The sequence below is a fragment of the Numenius arquata genome, chromosome 8 (genome assembly GCF_964106895.1).
Source record: "Numenius arquata chromosome 8, bNumArq3.hap1.1, whole genome shotgun sequence".
Taxonomy (NCBI): domain Eukaryota; kingdom Metazoa; phylum Chordata; class Aves; order Charadriiformes; family Scolopacidae; genus Numenius; species Numenius arquata.
In genome coordinates this window covers 30,510,883-30,524,225 of record NC_133583.1, presented here as the reverse complement: position 1 = coordinate 30,524,225, position 13,343 = coordinate 30,510,883, and the positions used below count along the sequence as shown (strand labels likewise).

At 37.0% G+C, this 13,343-nt stretch overlaps 1 protein-coding gene across 2 annotated transcripts in view; it reads right to left on the bottom strand.

The window, feature by feature from the left end:
* The window catches only part of RABGAP1L (RAB GTPase activating protein 1 like), a 257,373-nt gene that overhangs the window by 216,501 nt on the left and 27,529 nt on the right, over positions 1-13,343 (bottom strand). For both annotated transcript variants that reach the window (XM_074152248.1, XM_074152246.1), the window contains 5 exons: positions 12,867-13,027; positions 11,929-12,039; positions 7,598-7,664; positions 6,080-6,182; positions 3,538-3,704 (listed from right to left, as the gene is read on the bottom strand). In XM_074152248.1, the coding sequence (XP_074008349.1) occupies positions 3,538-3,704; positions 6,080-6,182; positions 7,598-7,664; positions 11,929-12,039; positions 12,867-13,027 (609 nt within the window). The remainder of the gene's footprint in view (positions 1-3,537; positions 3,705-6,079; positions 6,183-7,597; positions 7,665-11,928; positions 12,040-12,866; positions 13,028-13,343) is intronic.

Here is a 13,343-nt window from a genome sequence, read left to right as displayed (position 1 = left end):
TCAACCATGAAAGAGAAAAGAACACTATTTCAGTATTTCAGATACAGAAAACTCAATTCGCCTAAAAAAAAAAAATCAAAATTATTATAAAGTTGGAAGACTCCACAACACCTTTGCTGGAGAGGCACATCAACAGCTGACCAGCACTTACAATTTCAACAAGCTGGTGAAATTATGCAGATGAGTAGCTTAAATAGGGACTGCTTGGACTGACACAACATAAATGTTTTTATACTGAGAAAACTTTCTTAGTGTATTTTAGATTCATCATTCAGATCTGCTTACTTTAAAGCTGATACTCCCTGGAAGCAGTGGCACCAATTATAAGCCAGTTTTGCTGACTGAACTTCTCATAAAGTCAGCTTAATGAACTTTGGGGTGCAGACATAAATACCCGGCATTTTGTAGCATTTAGCAGGATGATATTAGAGACATTATCCCTATTTTTTTCTCACAAAATACCATTATTAAGTAATTACAAAGTACTTGTTTAAATCAATCAAGTATTGATGCTCTTAATAGTATTAACCATCGCTATCTATAGCTTTTACTTTCGAGGGAGTAAGGCACAAGGTACTATGGATTTTGTTGTATATTACAAGTATTACAAGTCTTCACCTCCTTGAACATGTTCTGGTTAACTGCAAGACCCATCTCTATAAAATGCAAATAATTTGGTTATTTGTTTTTTCTGAAGCACGCATTTGGTAAAGGAATCCACCTTTACAAGGATCATGTTCTAAGTATGAAAACGTGCATGAGTACACAGTGAGAAAAAGAAAAGAAGAATGAATGAAAGAAAGGACAACCCTAAATCACACAGCAACCTGCATTTATGTCATCCCTCATATCTGACTGCACCTCACCGATCTTGGTTCAGACTATTAAATCTGTCTGAATTCTTCCTCAGAAGTGTTCTGATTTTTTTTTTGCCAATAAAGACAGGTCCCATTTACCCCTTACAGGAAAATGCCATTTCATTGCTTGATTCACTTTGGAACACCAATAATGGATGCTTCCTTACGGGAATGGGCACCTTGCTGAGACAGCCCAAGTCTAAAGGTTCCTCCCAAGGATTCTGCATGCTAGAACTGAGAACTGGACAGACTGCATGAACGAATTTCTCACCCACAAACACGGTACATTTGTACAATGACCGATAGTATTATGGTCATGATTTTACATCAGCAGGAAATTATACCACAGGATTCATTGTCCTGTGTTTGGAGCTGAGGCTTTTGATATTACTCCACTGTTACATTCCCTGGAATCTACTTAAGCTCAACTGCTCTCCCTAAAAGTTCATAAATGGATGATTCCAATGCCATCTAAAAAGTTATATCCCAAGGAGTAAGTACTGCCCTGAGGTACAGAGTCCTTCAGAGGTATCTGCAAGAACAACTATTACAATACAAACTGTCCAACTGATAATTGCTTAAAAAAAGACTCGCTACAGGTCAAGCAGGGAGATCCCGTCATCCATAATCAGGACCTAATCTTGTAGAAAGATTTAAAAGATTAGAAGTGTTCCTCTCCTAAAAATTCTGCAGAACAGCTCCTCAGAATTTTACAGCAGGAAGAAATGAATGTGTTTCTGCTGGGAGGGGAGGCACGTGTATGTTGTCACATTATAAGGGGTGAGAAAGAAAAAAAGAAAGCGTCCATATTACTCAATTAAAAAAGTTACAGTTGTAAAGTGATTTAAAAGGAAAGCTTAACTGATTATAGATAAATATCAAACAGCTGAGAATGTAAGATTTTCAAATGTGTTTTCTTTAAATGTAAAATGTAGATATTGTCAACATTTGCATATAACAGTTGGGTTTCTCAGATTTTCTTGGATTCTAAGTTGCTATGCTAATCTCTGGAAGACATGCAGAAACAGCATTCAACGTGATTTATTTACTCACTAAGTGTTAAACACAGCTGCACTTTTGCCATGTAATATCAACAGAGCTTGTTTTTTTAGACCTATTACTGTGCCCTATTCCTATCCCCTGTCCTTCCTATTACAGGAAGACGACAACTCAAATATTCACATAAAGCTCAGTAAAATTAACTGCTATGAGGAGAAACTTCTTTCCGGTGAGGGTGACAGAGCCCTGGAACAGGCTGCCCAGGGAGGTGGTGGAGTCCCCTTCTCTGGAGATTTTCAAGACCCGCCTGGATGCAGTCTTGAGTAATGTGCTCTGGGCAATCCTGCTTTGGCAGGGGAGTTGGACTAGATGATCTCTAGAGGTCCCTTCCAACTCTGAGAATTCCATGATTCTGTGACTACTATTCCAATGCAAGTGATACAGTTAGCCTTTGCTGTTCACTTTTTGAACCGATACCACAACATAAGTCTCTGGAGAAAGAAGGTCAGTAGTTGCTGGAGGAAGATGCAATTGTGCATCATCCTACAATGATAAAGGGCAGACATATATACTTATGTATAATCATGTACCTCACCCAATGCCAAAACCAGAAGACACTTTAGCATTCTACTCAATAGATAACTATTCAACAAACATTACTAGATGAGATGGATATATCATCTCTTACTGCTTGAGAAAGAAGTAAATGCACACTAATCACACAAGCACAGGACTGGGAAAGCTAACATAGAGGGAATACACAGCTATGCATTAAGATTCATCTTAACCACTTCCCCCCTCTGTAGAATCAAGCAGTGTTTGTATAACGTGACTTAAAAGCCAAACTCGAAGGGACTGACAAACTGAAATACTTCAGAGAGAAGTTTGCTAAAAATCCTGATTTCTTTTCTGCTATTTGAACATTTCATAAGGTTACAGTCACCATCATGAAATCACACAAAGAATGCTAATTTAATAAACCATTGCAACAATAATGCCCGTACCTCACCTTTCACAAAGCCCTGAGGGAGTGAAGGACAATAATGTAGATAATTTTCTATCCTTGTCAGCAACCACAAGGGTGAAAACATGGCAGCTTCTCCATGAATCAGAACTTACTTTTCCAGATAATCTTCCAAACTTATCTTTTTGAAAACATGGAGAGACCTATCTTCTCAAATACTTTGAGTAAACGAGTAATAATCTAACTCTTTTAAACCTCTGCATAAGGTTCCTTTGCCTTTAATTTATTATATTCTTACAGCCACCTACCTTCACATTTTGAACCTCAGTAGCCAGGATTTCCCTTTAATAAATATTTCTTGATTTTACAGTGAAAAATTAAAGAGTCATTTCCCAATTTTACCAGTCAAATGGACTTGCTTTAGACGTCTGCACACAGGTCAGATTATATGAAATTACAGAGAATTCAATAAGTAGGTTCAAAATTATTCAAGCCCACAAAGCCAATGACTTATGCATCATTATAGTTCAGTTTACAAAGGCATTGAACGTTTATCTATGCTGCTTAACCATTACGCCTTTAAGGATCTTGGCAATAAACAGTTAAAAAAAACTACTGAGGTGCAAGTGCCATGCTAACCTTTAGAAAGACCAAGTTAAGACAGACAAAACGAACGCTCCCAGCATCAAATTTTCTTCAAAAAAACCCATGCAATACCTGCTTTAGCTTCATATAAAAAGTTTCTGTGAAGGTTTTTCTGCTGAAGTACCAGAAGCGTTCATTGGCAGGGTACACACGCACAACGGTCTCCAGCAAAAACCGGACTGGCTCTACTACTTCAGTAACAACCATATCCACTGCCACAGTCATGAATACACGCTTATCTAAAACAGAAAAGTAAGCCACATATAGAAAAATTAGTCAAAGTTCAAATTTCTCAAAACAATAAATGGCAGAAGTAAACTGTTGTTTAAATCAAAAAAAAAAATCTTTCTTTGTAATTATTGATTCAATTGCACCCATTTTATTTATCTGCATTCTACACTCTACATGCCTGCTGCACAGAATGAGCGTATCTGTTAGTGTACCAAGCAAATAACTTTTCAAAACAAAGACACTCTGTTTTAAAGACAGGAGCAAAATGTCATGCAAAGAAAAGAGCATTAAGATACACCATCCATACGAGACAAAAGGAATGCGCACAGGATAAGGTCACATTTTAAAGTGTAAACTTACTGCTGAGGGAATATATATGTGTGTATAGCAAACCAGTGTCAAGGGTCTCCTACAGCATTGTTTGTCCTAAATCCTCTCATAACACTAAGAAATACCTCAGATAATTTTTTTATGTCCGTGCCCATACTCTGTCAGTTACAAGAACCCAAAACATTGTACCCCTCCTTGTCCCACTCTCTGGGTCAGACAGTCCTCTTAGCAGCAAACATATTTTTAATGCAAAGCATGGATCAGTAATCTTAATCTATAGTAGCTCCATCTTCCTAGTGCTGAAACATAAGAAGAGGGGAATGCAGGATCAACGAACCAGCGGATGAGACTGAAAGAGTCCAAGTGTATCTTGCAGGTTTACAGTGCAAGAAAAGGATTGCTGCTTCTGGAAACATTCACCACAGAGAGAGGCAGTAATTATTTGCCATCAGAACTGGTATCTTTTTTGCAGGAAGCACAGATTTTTAAAACAAGCATTTAGAATCAGACATTAAGGATCCAGAGATTCTCTTGTCTTATCAGACCAAAGAGGCATTAAAAATAAATAAATAAATAACCCCCGCCACAAAACCAACCACCACCACACACACACAAAGTCCTATCATAAACCAGAAACTGCGTCAAGCTGCACGGCGAGAGTTTTGCCTACATGGTTGTCCTGGTTTGAGGTAAAACAGAACTAATTTTCTGTTCAGTAATTTTTCCTTTTTAGCTGGGCCTCTTCTAACTAACTAAACTCTGAAATTAACGGCATATTGTTCAGAAACTGCTCGCTCTCATAGTGATAAGACCTGATAATACCAAGGAATGGTATGCAGAGAGGCCCTTGCTTATACTTATTGCTATAACAACCAAGGTCAGGTAAATTTGTTATTTGCCCCGTTGGAGGGTCGGAAGCGGAAAAGCGTAGAGGGGTCACACCTGTAGGGAGGAGCGGACAGGACAGGTGACCCAAAACTGACCAACAGGGTATTCCATCCCATCTGCATCATGCTCAGTATAAAAGCTGAGGGATCAAAGGGTCATCTCTCTTCCTTCAATGGCCGACATCTGAGGAGGACCCTGTCTGTTCATCTGCCTTTGATCCCGATCCGAGCAATCCTGACTCCAGATCCGGAATCCAGCTCCTGTCCATCACCGAGTCCAGCCTGGGACTTTTCCCTTGTGCCTGCCAGTGATGTGATCATCACCCTGGGAGCTTGATACGGTTTTGTATATACTGTATATATTTTTTTTTTCCTTTTCTTTTTTTTTTTATTATTTATTATTTCATTATTTATTAATATTTTCATTAAAGTAGTTTAGTTTTTTTCTAAACTCATAAATCTCTTTTATCTCTTCCTCTCCTCTCTTTCCCTTAGAGGGGGGGGAGGGGCCATCTGTCGCTCTGATTGGTTAATCTGGTCAAAACCACGACAATGGTACAAGAAGTAGTGTGGTTTGAAAATCCAACAGCAAGAACAGTGACACTGGTTGTGTATACTTTAAGCAACTGACGTGAGCTCTGCCGTGGGATAGGAAACAAACTCCAGATTTGCATTCAAACCTTTTGCACCACATCAGAGAACATCAATTCTAGCGGTAAGAAACTGTGCTACATAATCAAGCACTCCAGTGTTTCACTTCCAGCTGCCCCAAGATGAAGGGATTGTAATGCTATTTGTAATCAACTCACCTCAAAACTAAAAGAATGAAAATAGCAATGCCTTGGATTTATGATGCTTTGGTGAGTACAGCAGGTGAAAAACAACTTCTGCATGCTCAGGACCAAAAAATTCCGGTAACCAGGGAACAGGCAAATAAGCCTCAAACACTAAGTTAAAACATCTCTATATCAGCAACACACAGCTCTCTGAACAATTATGCACATTTCCATTTTACGTATGTTTATACAGTAAAGTTCCTAGCCATGGACTCTTGGAACACAATGATGTGTGTACTTAGACATATGCAGCATGATTTCCAGGAGAAAATACATACATACAGCAAGTCCATGTCAGGCAAAACAAATTTACAAATTATATTAAATTACCTTTAGGAGTTTCCTCATTAAGTACTAGAAACATGGGTGCATTAGGATTCCACATTCCAGTAATTACATAAGCCTTCCCATCAGAGCTCTTCCCCATGGATTCCTAAAAATAAAAACATACAGGATTCTATTAAGAGTCATGGTTTGAGACCAAAGAGATTGAGCATAGGGAGGCAAAATAGTTCTAGGAACTCAGAGTAAGATTGTGTTGGCTCTAGAGAACACAGTCTAAATAAAGAATATGAAATAATGGATTGAGAAAGGTTATAGGGAAATGGGAGAGAAAGAAGAAACATTAGAAGAGAAACATTGTATAAGAAACTGTAGACAAGACAGTTTATCAACTTTTTTTTTCAATATTTATAAACATGAAAGCATGGTGGGATGTCTGCCACTCTACCTTCTGAACAGCTGAGATGGTTGTTAGGAGAGGATGAGTAGAGACTCCATAAAATTAAACTAGCCCCACAGTATACACAGAAATAGTCCAGAAAAAGAAAAAAAATCTTAGCAGAGTAAGACCTTAACAACACCAACTCAAAGGTCAGGCTGATTTTTTCCCATTCGGTAACTATACCTCTGCCAGATTCTTCCCTGAGTTGCTCAGGCATGGACTTAGATTTGTAAGTATGTCAATGGACTGGAATTCCAGTTCATAGCAACTTGAGATTTAAAGAGTCAAATTTCAGGACAGTATGCAAATAAAGTCAAAACAGCCACATACAATAAAGTTACTATTAACAGCAACGCCTTTGTATCTAAGAAACTAATGTTAGCAAATAACAGAAAAAAATGAGCTAGTAGATGCAAACAGGCAAATAAAACAGTATTTGTATATCTTGTTAGACAAGAGAACTAAATACTGATAGCTAGAATCATCAACATGAGTATAGAAATGTAGTAGGTAAAACTGGGATAATTGTACAGACACAAAATGCCTGATTGGTTTAACTCAAGCACTTCTTGACTTGAAAATGGTTGTATTCTTATCCACAGCATGAAAATAAATTGATATTATTACAGAAAGTATCATTATTTTGCAGTTCTCTTAGAAGTAACTCATAAGAAATTAAGATTGTGGAAGACAAGCGAATACTTCAAACTCTGAGCAAGAATTTCAATTCAAATGAAGCAAATAAAGGTAAAGTTTTCAGCATCTTGGAAGAATAAGGCCACTCACTGATATAACAATTTGCTCTAAATTTTAAGGCAAGACAGTTAACATAATACAGAAAGCTTAGTTATTTGTAATAACCAGCTGTCAGCTGACCTAATCAGTGCCTTCAACAATTAAACAAAAAACAGAAGCCACAGGTTTTGACTTTAACTGAAATGTTTTACCCATCCTATGTAATGAGTTTGGTTCTAGTTCTGAGATATAAACCCCAGGATTTAAGAAACCAAAAACAAACAAACAAACAAAAAAACAAACAGATGAGAGCTTTGGTTGGTTGGGTTTTGTTTGCTTTTTTAAATCACCTCTATCCTACTACATGGATTATTAGAGTTAAGTATTACCATGTCTAGTAAATGCATGTCACTGTTCTTCACATTTCGTCCAGGGCTTAGTAGCATCCCAAAGCACCTGTGAAGTTTATTTAAAAAAAAAAAATTTAAAAGATAATTAGGTTTTTAAACTACAACAGTATTTTCTTGAACATAATGGCACAACCACCTACTGCTTCTAAGTTAAAGAAAACCTTTCTTCGTAGTTTTCTGTTAGTGTTATGGCAACGCTCAAGAAACATCACAATATATATTTTAGCAGTGACAATGAAATTATTTTCCAGAATGAAGATGACATAAATTAGTGCCTGACCTGCGAACAATTATTCTTAAAGACAACTTCGAATATTGAGCTTAAAGATACCAACAATTCCTATACATTAGAGACTGGCAAGAAGAAATTCACTCTCTCCCCAGTCCACTTTAAAAATTGTTTTTCATACAATCATATTAAAAGTTACAAATTCATGCATTTTATAGCTCCTAACATCACTGGTATAAAACATCATGTAGCATCATGGGCCCTTAAAAAAAAACCAATGTGCTGAATTTTTAGACTTTCATTCTTTATTTTTTAAAAATGAACTTCTGTATTATACAGGGCCTTGAATTGCAGAATTCCAGTCCAGCTGCTTAACAAGAAAGCATTCTTGATATTTTCAAGAGTAAAAAAAATAAGAATTCCAAAACATCCTTAAAACATTCACACTTTCAAACTTTCTGAATATCAAAGGCACCGCTCAAAAGAGGACCAACTTGAACTGCGTTGCCCAGGGCCTTCCCAAGTCACGTTCTGAACATTTCCAGGAAGTTCTGAACTTCCAGGAGAGTGAACGATCTCTTTCGGCAACCTGTTTCAATGCACAACTCTCTTTGTATTGACAGGGTAATTTCCAGGGAAGTAACTTGTGCCCATTGACTCTAATCCTGCCACTCCGCACCTCCAAGAAGAGTCTGGTTTCATCTCCTCCATACCCTCCCACCAGGTACTCAAATGCACCACAAATGGCCCCCCATCCCCAACCTTCTCCAAGCCTGAACAAAGGCAGTTCTGTCGTATGGGCAACCCACTTATTATTTATATTTTTGAGCAAACGTAAATTGTAAGAGATTATTTGAACATTCATAGGTTAGCAATGAAGACAGAATAGTTTCACAGCTTTCAGGCAAGCGCACTGTATCATGAACAGAGTTATAATAGCAACTATCATTTCAATAATGCTATTAACTGTAAAAGTCTTAAGATATGCAATTACTGCACCACATAGTAAGTTCACCCCCATTACATTTGGGTATATGGTTTTCATTTTCCACCTCATTACACTTAAACAGTAACTTCCACCCACAATTATATTTTTCCTTCTCTATACTCTTGCACTACTAGAAATCAGAGTGGTAAATAGAACAATAGACAATAATTTTGATTTATCTATATAGCATAATGCAGTGCCATGTAAAGCAACCAAGGCAGCTAGAATGCTAGGACTTACATTTGACCACAAAAGCAGGCTTCTCTGTGAGACATATTAGACCAGGGAGAATGTTACAGCAGACTGACTGCTTTTTGTTTCCGAGGTAGAAATAGCTCTGAAAGGGCTATGATTTATTATAGTGGGGGGTGGTCACTAGCTTCTGGTACATCTGCTAAAGAAAACCATAAGGCTAAAATTCCGACGCAGGCAAAATATGTGTGCTTTCCAAAGCCAACAGCTCACAGATCCTAACTCCTCCTGTGCTTCTCTCAGATGTACACGAGTTCTGATGTGTGCCGCCAAAATTTTTGGGAAGTATGCTTCCAAAAGCGTGGGAGTCAGGCATGAGTAACCCCTGCCTGTCACAGAAGCAGAAACCTCTGATGACCAGCAGCCTCCTCCTACTAGAAGAGTCAGGGCTTCTATTCCCACTAAGTTCAAAGAGCAAAATGAGTTCATGTGAGTTCAGGACCTTCACTTGCAGTGGAGCCAGATTTTACGTAAACAGTTGCCAACATGTTCAGCCTCTGATTTGAGGAGGCTGAACCACACACCCAAAATTCAAAATGACCTGCACAGACTGTGGGCCTCAGTCTTGCCACTTCTGACATGTTGGGTTTTCTGCACTTACAGCTGGATACCAACTGGCTATGTGCAGGTGCAATACTGTGTTTAAATTCAGTTAGTTTCTAGACCTGCAAAAAAAGAACTGAAATTATTCTTCACTAATATGTAATTCTCTTTATATAAATACAAATGCTACCCACAGATAAGACTGATGGTATTAAGTTAACATGATAACATGACCTTTAGGAGTCCCTAGTACTGCTGAGCAACCAGCCAATATTCTGTACATCAGTTCTAAGGATACCAGTCCAGTCTTTAACCTAAGCTATACCTACAAAACTTGGTATTAACTCTCCCGTATGACTAGTAGCATACTTTCAGAATGAAAGCCTATTTTACTCTTCAGAACAACTTTCTTAAAGCCCCCTGATTATTAACCAGAATTTTCTTCTTTAATCCTGTACACAACTAAGACCTGATATTCTACATTGTGGGACTGAACCTATGTAGTGACTCCCATGACTCAAACCTGGGAGACAGGAACAAACGTAAATTTCTTTACCTGCTTTGACCTAGATATAAACAGGTAAAACCCGGGTCAAACAGGCCACAGAGGTAGGAAGGGCCAAAGTAACTCAATCGAGAGTAACTACTCTACCAACCTAACCCAGCCACAGGCCCTGCCTGAACACCAGGAGGAAGCAAGTTTCTCTGAGTGATACCAGGTTTACTCTTTCAGGACCACGAAGAAAGATTCTTCAACTCTTTAGACCAGAGACCAAATTTGTTTAACAACATTTTTTCACATTGCAATTTCCACTCAGAAATACTTTTAAAGACACATTAAATTGCTTAGAAGCTCACTGTCTGATGTAACCTGAATTCATCTTTGATACTGGTTTTGAATTTTAATGTTATGCAGTGTAAGTACATAAAATGACTTACAAGCCTGTGTATGTCATGTCAATTAAATAACTTTTTATTGGCAAAGCTTGTGGTGATAAAAAAATCCAACCTAACTGAATATTCTGAACAAAATCAATATTAAAGCTAATTTCCAAGGAAGTTAGCTTTTCTTTTTGGGGAAAAAAAAAAAAAATCAACAATCAAATGCTATTCAGAAATGCTTAAAAGAGCTCATCATTCATTAACTGAATTCTGAAGCCAAAATTATTTAACTAAAAATACATTGAAAATAAGATGTAGATTTTTTTTAAAGCTAATTAGTAGCAAAAGCACAATTTTACAACACACAACAATGATGATAAAAAATTCTGCTGTATATTACTTGTCTAAAATTTTAGTCTTATTTTCTAAATACGAGCTTGAAAGCTAGTGAAGAAATCAATCTTAGGTTCTGGGAGGACTGTGGGGCTTTTTTCTTGATTCTCCTGTTATCTTGGATTCCCTTGTCACTAAAATTGAATTCTCCTATTGTTACTTTTTTGATAAGATTGCCATCTGGTGGCACTTGATATTGTTAAAAATTGAGCTATTGAGAAGGAATTTCCTAATTGAAATTAATATAATACTTACTACTACTGCAATAACAAGAGTCTAGTGTTAATGAACACATTAACTAAGTTATTCTTCACATGCATGATCCACTTCTTGTGCAAATGCTTTGCACAGAAGGTGAGATTATTCTGTCCAAAAGGGATCCCTCTCATGTAATTTCCAGGAGATACAGCATAAGTCATCAACCATTCCAGAGCTCTTCATCACTTGAAGATAAACATTAGAATCATTATAACAAAACTACTAAGGAAACCTCCTCATCTTGAAGACTCCACCAAAAAATTGCTTGTTCTAACCAGCAGGTTAAGTCCAAGCTTGTAGTGTTCCAGTACATAGATCTAACAGATTAATATGCTCCAAGGTTTCACATAGCTCAGACAACCTACCTTGGTTACTTTTACTAAACCTTGAGCTGCTGGTAATGCAGGATTACAATAAACGCATGGGTTTGCACTACTTAAAAACAAGAGAAAGCAAAATCAAAAGCATTTGAATGTCATAGGTATCCTAACACCACACTCAAAAGGACAATTAAAAGGAAAAAAGCTAAGAATGTTTTGAGTGTTACAGGATATACGTCTTGTTTTCACCTAAAAGTCACACAAATACTTCAAAAGAAATTTAAAACTGAACGGCACATCTAAAAATTAATTATATTGTGCAATACTACTTTCTGTGTTATCCTTGTATTTTTTTTCTGTCACATAAATTGGAAAGCCTGGGAAAAGTACCTTAAATACTGTTCTCTCAAAAACTTAACCTGCATTATTTTTACAAGAATCTTACCTTTCAATGGCCAGTTCTTTGTTTGAGAGTTGCTGAACTGTAATCACCACTTTCTTCTCAATTCCCTGTTTAAGCTTGAAATATAATTTCTCTCTATCCTTTGGCACAGGGCTAAAAGAATAAAGAAGTTTCTTTAGTACCAGTATAAAAGATTAACTGTTAAATACAGAAAAGAGAGTAGCAGCCCACTTAAACTGCTAATGGCTCAATTCATTTGAGGGACCTTCTCTTCCTTTTTTCACAAGTTAATAAACCAGCACTGAAGAAAACCAGACTATACGCTCACAGTTAGTAAACTAACTGTCTGGGGGATTTATCAGACAAACGTATCCAAAAATGCATGGGATATTTTGAGGTTTTAAATTATAGAAAATATGTTACATACTGACTATGAAGCAAAAAATAAATAGGAAACTTTCACAGAATTGACTCTTATTATCAGCTCTCCCATTCAAAAAAAATCTTGCAATTAACTGTTAGGCAAAGAATACTTGCTCCCATGCCCCATGTAATGCTTATTGAAGATTTAGAGAATGTGAACTTCTCTAAGTTTGTAATTTAATAGCCTATTAAAAAAAAAAAAAAAAAAAAAAAAGAGAGAGAGACCACTAGACTGTATTTACTCAAGAAAACTGATTTGTGTAAAGTTTGTGACAGACTTCCTACTGTCTTTGTCAGGCCTTCCTTGAGCATCCCTACCGGAAATCATGTATTTAAAAGAAACTGACTTGAAAAAGGTATCCTGATTTTTAATCTTTTTACAGAAGAGATCCAGAGAAGAAAACTGTAATAGCAAAGCAACAGCTTCCTCATTGTAACAAGTCAATTTCTGAAGAGACCCAAATCTATTTTACTGCAACACAGTAGCAGTGCCTTCTGCAAGTAGCTATATACTTTTTTCAAAGAGACTTCTACTTTTCTCTTTCCATTCACATTACCTAAAATTCCCTTTTCCATCATCTTCTTTGACTTCTAAGGAAACACTGAAAGTGTACACATCACTGTCTGGAGTAGGAAGAACAAAGTCCTTAACATGATCAGATGCTTGTTTGGAAGACCGTTTGAATGCTGTTGAGAAACTATATAAAATCCGGCTGACCTGAAGCAAAGCAAAAAAAAAATAACAGTTTTCTCAAAAATAAAAGAGTATTTTTAACAGGGTACTGTGATGTGGTTTTGAGGGACATAAAATTACTGTCACTTGCCTCTTATACTGAACACAAAGCATGCCTCACATAACACAAAACATTCAGGGCAGATGTTTAATAACCAAGCAAATTCAGTAACAACATCTCCTATTTCTATTCATGTCACATTCGCTGCTCGTGTAATGCTCAGTAAGTTAACGTACATTACAAAATTAGGAATGCAACTCATCAGAGGACCTGAATAATGTACTTTTCAGGTTGTATATT